The 7077-nt window shown below is 57.4% G+C and overlaps 1 protein-coding gene across 2 annotated transcripts in view; it reads right to left on the reverse strand.

Moving 5' to 3' along the window:
- The window catches only part of DNAI2 (dynein, axonemal, intermediate chain 2), a 26709-nt gene that overhangs the window by 4993 nt on the left and 14639 nt on the right, over window positions 1-7077 (reverse strand). For both annotated transcript variants that reach the window (XM_005861789.2, XM_005861788.1), the window contains exons 7-11: window positions 6204-6343; window positions 5040-5162; window positions 3283-3506; window positions 1072-1207; window positions 470-616 (exon numbers count right to left, since the gene is read on the reverse strand). In XM_005861789.2, coding sequence (XP_005861851.1) covers window positions 470-616; window positions 1072-1207; window positions 3283-3506; window positions 5040-5162; window positions 6204-6343 — 770 coding nt within the window. The remainder of the gene's footprint in view (window positions 1-469; window positions 617-1071; window positions 1208-3282; window positions 3507-5039; window positions 5163-6203; window positions 6344-7077) is intronic.

The following is a 7077-nucleotide window of genomic DNA, read 5'->3' on the forward strand; positions in this document are numbered from 1 at the left end:
AAAAGAACAGAGGGCTAAATATTGGGGTCGGAAGGTGGGAGCTGGGACAGCGAGTTCCTCGATTCTAAGGGGTTCTAAGGACATAGATGACAGCGTGAAGAGCGCCCTCTGGATTTGTACAATATGGTGGCCCTGGGCCCATGAAGGACCAGCTCAGAGGTGGGACCACAGGCTCAGGCACAGCCAGGAGGCCCTCCCAGGTCCCAGCACCAGGGGTTTGCAGCATCGTGTGCCCCACGGAGTGCCTCCAGGGCTACCTGCGGGGGGGGGGGGTGCAGTGAAGGAGCTCAGCCCCCAGCGCCCGCAGCGCCCCCAGCACCCATTTCCCGGCCCCCACCCCCAGGATGTCCACCATTTCCCAGGAGGTGAGAGGGAGCGGCCATCCGTGTCCCTCGGACTGGCCTGCTCTGCAGGGCCCTGGTGGGGAGGGGAGCTGGAGGGCACCTCGGCCCTGGCACCAGGCACTCACAGAAGAAGCCGTGTTCTTCTCGTTCCTCTGGAGGTTGCACAGCCCCTGCGAGACCTCCAGCAGGGTGGTCGTCCCCAGCTGGGAGCCACAGGCGATGAGACCCCCGTTGTCCTGCACCCGGAGGCAGAAGAGGGCCTCGTCGCACACCTGCGGGGAGGGCCAGGCAGGCCCACGTGGAGGCGGAGACAGGAGCCTCAGTCTGATTCTCTGGCTCCCGGGAGGCTCCCGACCCATAGGAGGAAGTGCACACTCCGAGACTGGCTGTCAGGGCCCTTTGTCACTCCCTCCCAAGCCTCATCTTCCACCTTGTCTCCCCCACACACACACTCTCCCCCCCCCCCCCCAAAAAAAAACACCCATGCCACCAGGGCCTGAGGGATCAGGGTGGGGAATGTCTGGCCTGCAGGCTGTAGAAGGCCCACAGAATCATTTGGTCTGGCCCTGCCAAGGCATGAGGGGTGCCTTCATTAAACGTTGAGCAGGCTAACTGTTAAGTTGATGATTTTGTCCCGTGAACGAGGTTATAAATATTCAAACGGCCCCTGGCAGGGAAAAGGTTCCCCACCCCTGACCCGGATGCATGGGGAGGGGGTGTGTGTGACCTTCAGGCTGAGGGCGGGGTCACACTGCTTGAACACGAAGTCCCAGATGTCCAGGGTCCCGTCCATCTTGGTGGTGAAGAACACGGCCGGCCTAACCGGGCTCCAGGCGCCGTCACTGAGGTAAGCCATGTGATACCTGTGGGCAGCCGGGGCCACCCGTCAGGGGCCACTGTGGCTGACAGGGATGGGGAGGCTGCGGAGCCACAGCTCTGCTCACCTGGCCCCTCCCGGGCTGCAGGCTCTCATTGTTGGCCAGGAAGTTCTTCCTTGCGTCTGACTTCTAGCGTGCCGACCTCGCCCACCCACAGCTCACAAGCTGCACTTTGAAGGGCTCTGGGTTGGTCCTTCCCATGGGCTGGCCACTGGCCTTTCTCCAGAGCTCACTGCAGGGGCCAGGCGTGCGGGGCTGGAGCTGGCCCAGTGCCCCAGTCCCAGGACTCGCTGAAGGAGTTAGAGGGAGGATGTGCCCAGAGAACCCCTCCCACTAAATCAGGAGAGTGGTACGCTCCTCCGCGGTTTGATCTAGAGCAGTGATGGCGAACCTATGACACGCGTGTCAGAGGTGACGCGCGAACTCATTTTTTTTTGGTTGATTTTTCGTTGTTAAATGGCATTTAAATATATAAAATAAATATCAAAAATATGTCTTTGTTTTACTGTGGTTGCAAATATCAAAAAATTTCTGTATGTGACACGGCACCAGAGTTAAGTTAGGGTTTTTCAAAATGCTGACACGCCGAGCTCAAAAGGTTCGCCATCACTGATCTAGAGTCTCAAAGGTTTCTGCAGCGGACAATGAAATTGGACCCTTATCTGACGCCATGCACAGAAATCAACTCGAAGTGGACTGAAGACTTAAATGTCCGCCCTGAAACCATAAAACTCCTCGGAAAAGCCACAGGGGAACGTCCCCTGACGTGGGTCTTGGCCGTGAAGTTTTGGATACGACACCAACAGCACAGGCAACAAAAGCACAAACATAAACATGGGGGATCACATCGCACTAAAAAGCCTCTGCCCAGCAAAGGACTAGCAAGATACACGATAACCTATGGCCCGGCCGGCGTGGCTCAGTGGTTGAGCATCGACCTATGAACCCGGAGGTCATGGTTCAATTGCCGGTCAGGGCACAGGCCTGGGTTGCGAGCTGGATCCCCAGTGTGGGGTGTGCAGGAGGCAGCCGATCAATGATTCTCTCTCCTCATTGTTCCTATCTCTCTCTATCCCTCTCTCTCTCCCTCTCTGAAATCAATAAAAATATATTTTTAAAAAAAGACCACCTACGAAATGGGAGAAAATATTTGCAAACCATATATCTAATAAGTGGTTAATATCTAAAATATATAAGGAACGCATACAACTCAATAGCAAAAAAAATAAAATAACCCCATCACTCAATGACAAAATGGGCAAAGGACCTGAGCAGACGTTTCTCCAAAGAAAAGCTATGCAAACGGCCAACAGGCACACGAAAAGGTGTTCAACACCACGAATCAACAGGGAAATGCAAATCAAAACCACGAGGCGACAGTACCTCGCCTGGCCTGATGGGTATTATTAGAAAAGCTAAGTGTTGGCGAGGACACGGAGAAAAGGGAGCCCTCTGTCGCTGTGGGTGGGGATGTCAATCGGTGCAGCCGCTGCAGAAAACAGCATGTGTCCTCTTAGCATGTTGCCAGAAAGTCCGGAATGTGTTCACAGATAAAGTACATGACTGAATGAATAATGTAAAACATGGGTCTAGAAGAGCCCTCCCCCCACCACCTCCAGCTACTCCCTGCAAAACTGGCCTACCCTGCCCACCCGAGTTCACAGCCTCTATTCACAGCAGCTCAAAGGTGAAAGCAGCCCAGGTCTCCATCGACAGGTAAATGGATAAACAAGGTGTGGTGGCCGGGAGCACACGGTGTTGGCTCCTGGTAGCTCGGCTCCCTCACACCTGCAATTAGGTGACCGGAGAACAAGGCTACCGACTCCTGGGGTTGTCTCGAGGGTCAGCAAAGTGAACTTGTGGCTGTTATTATTACTCATCTGGGTGCTTTGGGGTGTTTTCCTCCTTCAAGCCACTTCCTAGCATAAACTCAGGTGCTTGTGGAGGGGTGTTTGTGGGCACACAAAGGTTCAGGTCGCTCCTGGGCTGGGCTGGGCCCCCTCCGTCCCCTCCACCCTCCTGCATCCCTCTTCCCCCCCTAACTCCCCCCGCCCTCTTACTTGGTCCACATGATGGACGACTCGCGGCTCTCCTCCGACCAGATGCGGGCGGTCCAGTCGCCCACGGTCAGGAAGTTCTTGGGGTAGAAGGGGTTCCTCTGGAGGGCATAGACGGGGCCGTGGTGGCCAGGGAAGGTGCACACGATCTTCTCTGCCTGTGTCTTGGCCTTGCGGTTGCAGGAGATGACCATGCCTTGCTCCGTGCCCACCATGAACTTGGTCGGCTGCGGAGGGGGTGACACAGGGGTGGGTAGCTCTGTGAAACATCAGCTCGGGGTTCCGCCGGCGTGGCCAGCAGCCTTCTGGGGTTTCAGCCTCTGCTCAGGCTGTGTCCCAGCTGCTCCTCGGGGGCTGCCCCCACTCTTCCCACCTTCACCGGACCCCACCCTTCTTGGGAACCTGCTCGAGGGCCCCATGCTTGAGGGAGGCCCCCGACTCTCCTAGCTCTGGATCTCTCATCACCAGCCCTCTTCGTGCAGCACCATTGCGTCCGCAAGGCGTTCTGCCATAACGATCCCGAATGTCTGTTCACCAAGTAGGTGATTAAATGAATGATATCAGACGTGAGTCCAGCTGCTCCCTGCAAAACCGGCTACACTGTCCACCCAAGTTCTTGGCGGCATCATTCACAGCGGCTCAGAGAGCCACCCAGTGTCCACCGACAGAAGATGCATAAACAGAATGTGGTCCATCCCTACAATGGAGTATTATTCAGCCTTAAAGAGGAAGGGAATGCTGACACAGGCAAGCATGTGGATGAACCCCGAGGACATGGCGCTAAGTGAAATAAGCCCGTCGCAAAAGGACAAGCACCATGAGCCCACTTAAAGGAGGTGCCTGGGGAGTCAAATTCATAGAGACAGGAAGTAGAAGGGGCGGGGGCAGGGGGCGGTGGGGAGTTGTTTCATAGGTACACAACTATTTTCAGTTTCAGTTTTGCAAGATGAAAAAGTTCTGGAGACCCATTGCACAACAACGCGAATGTACTTAACACTACTGGATTGTACACTTAAAAATGGTTAACATGGTAAATTTTATGTTAGGTTTTTTTTATAAAGATATTTTTATTGATTTCAGAGAGGAAGGAAGAGGGAGAGAGGATAGAAACATCAATGATGAGAGTCATTGATCGGCTGCCTCCTGCACACCCCCTACAGGGGTTCGAGCCCGCAACCTGGGCATGTGTCCTGACTGGGAATCCAACCCTGACCTCCTGGTTCAGAGGTTGGTGCTCAACCCCTGAGCCACACCAGCTGGGCCACCTTTGATATTGTTTTACTGGTCCTTCCCAGTTACTAAATCCTGTAATTACGCCTGCGCTGTGGTTTTCCTAGGAACCTTCTCTGACCTCACTTCCTTCTCCACCACCTCCTCCTTCCCTACAGGAAGTGAAGTGACCCTCCCAGGGTCCCACGCGAGGCCGAGGCAGAGCCTGTCCTCCGACATAGAGTGGGCGCTTCTGGACTCTGGTCCTGTCTGAAGCTTGCCTTTGGTTCCGCCCGCCTGCCGGCCCACCACCAGCTGGTGACTCCTTGGGAATGAGCATGGCTTCCTCCGCGAGAAGCTCTGCTGCCCCCTGCTGGAACGCTGCTGTAAAGACCACCGGGTCTGGGGCGATGCTCCTGGGGGCTGTGCTGGGCACAAGGTGAGCAGCAGCCCGGACTCCACAAGCATCTGATACACCAGCCACGGCCCCGCTCGTGGCTCCAGCTGCCCCGGCGATAGAAACGGGGGGAGGGGGAGGACGGGACACTCACCAAGGTGGACTCGAACTCCAGGGAGATGGCCCCCAAGGCATTTTCCAGCTGCTCCTTCCTGGTGATGTCCATGATCACCACCTCGGTGGGCTCGCTCAGCTTCCGTATGTCCCACCACATGACCTGGTGGCAGGAGGGGCGGCGTGAGACCCGGGGCCCCGCGAGCCTCCCGGCCTGCGGCCCCCTCACCTCCTCCAACTCCCTGGCGTCAGTCACTCTAGTCAAAAGGGGGTAAGACAGCAACCCCCAGGGACAACTTGCTTTGAGAATGACTGCCCTGGTGGACAGTCCCTCCCAAACCTGTCTGGCCATCAGAGTCACGAAATGCAGGTGCTGGGGCTTCCCCCACACCTACTGCATCGAAATCGCCAGCGGTGGGCCCAGCGTCCCTATTCTTAAAGGCCCCCCACACTACGGCACATTATAGCCATGTTATACATGCACACGCCCACTGCCAGGGACCTGTGCCGTCGACGTACCTGCCCATGTGTGCAACCATGTGCATGCAAATACACGCTTTGCTACATTTTTTTGGTAACAACAAAATATTAAAATCCTCTGCAGTAAATGCTGCCATCCCCGATGCAGTCCCTAACAGGCACAGGGCAATGCTGATGAACTCTGAAATCATCTCCAAATACACAGAGTGAAACATCAAGGCAGATCCCCATGGAGGGCGCACAAACAGAGGGGGAGAAGACAGACGCCTCTGAGCGCAGACACCACCCCTGGCGGGAGAGCGTGGTGTGGGCGGTGCCTCCTGGGACGGCGGCTGCCCTTCTGTGCCTGTTGCGTTTTGTGCTGTGTGCCCGTGTTACGTAGTTTTCAATTCAATAATAAGATGCAAAGAAAACGTTCCCTGGTGATTGCAAGGGGGAACCAGGAAACTGTTACTGCTCCCCCCGCCTTCCCCTGCAGCGCCTGGCCCATGGGTACCTCCCGTCTGTGGGCACCTGCCCGCCTGTGGGCACCTGCCCGCCTGTGGGTACCTGCCCACCCATGGGTACCTGCCCCCTGTACCTGCCCGCCCCTGGGTACCTGCCCGCCCGTGGGTACCTGCCCGCCCGTGGGTACCTGCCCGCCTGTGGGTACCTGCCCGTCCGTGGGTACCTGCCCGCCCGTGGGTACCTGCCCGTCTGTGGGTACCTGCCCGCCTGTGGGTACCTGCCCGTCTGTGGATGCCGAGAAACACTCAGTGCCCGTCTTCGACTGCAGCCAGATGGTGCCGTACACGGGGTCTCGGTGGCTGAACTCAATGGTGGACAGCTCCGCCACCAGGCTGCCCTTCCGGGTGTCCCAACAGGCTGGCGGGAGGAAAAGGAGGGGCAGGTGAACAGGGCACGGGCTTCCTTTCCGGGGGGGGGAGCAGGGGCACGGGTGCTGCTCCTCTTGGTTTGCCAGGGACGTGGTTTCTTAGAATCAGGGCTGGGTGCCCACCAGCCTGAGTTTCCTGCCACCCCTGAAGCCCCCACACAATCTTCGAGGAGTGACTCCCAGGCTGCATGCTTCATTCATTCATCCTGCCGAGCCCCTGCCGCGTGCTGAGCACCCCCCGCCCCCCGGGGCCCTGGGGAGGCCGCTGAGACTAGGACAGACACTGTCCCTGAGAGGCAGGAAGGGGACCTGCAAATACAGCCCGGGATGTGATTTCTCTGGTGGGGGACCCACAGGGGTAGTCAAGGAGGGCTTCCTGGAGGAGGGGGGGGAGGGAAGTGAGACTGAGGAGGAGCCTGTGATGGAGTGAGCCCAGCAGGGAGAAAGGAGGCCGGCACCCAGGGACAGGCCCGGGGTAGGAGCACGCAGGTGAGCCTCTCCTGCTGCCTAAACTCCTTCCCCTTCATCCTCCGGCCGTTGCTGCCTCTGATGGAAACAGCTCCCAGAGGGAGCTTCCCCTTCCCTCCCACCATTAGTGCTTCACCTCTTCTGCTTTACCGAGAAGGACCTGAAGCTTATCTACTTTTTGTCCTAATCGATTCTGTTTCCATTTCCCCACGATGAGCAGCGAGGACCCCCCTGCACGCCGCCCCCCCTCCCCCCG

The sequence above is a fragment of the Myotis brandtii genome, unplaced genomic scaffold (assembly GCF_000412655.1).
Source record: "Myotis brandtii unplaced genomic scaffold, ASM41265v1 scaffold157, whole genome shotgun sequence".
Lineage (NCBI taxonomy): Eukaryota > Metazoa > Chordata > Mammalia > Chiroptera > Vespertilionidae > Myotis > Myotis brandtii.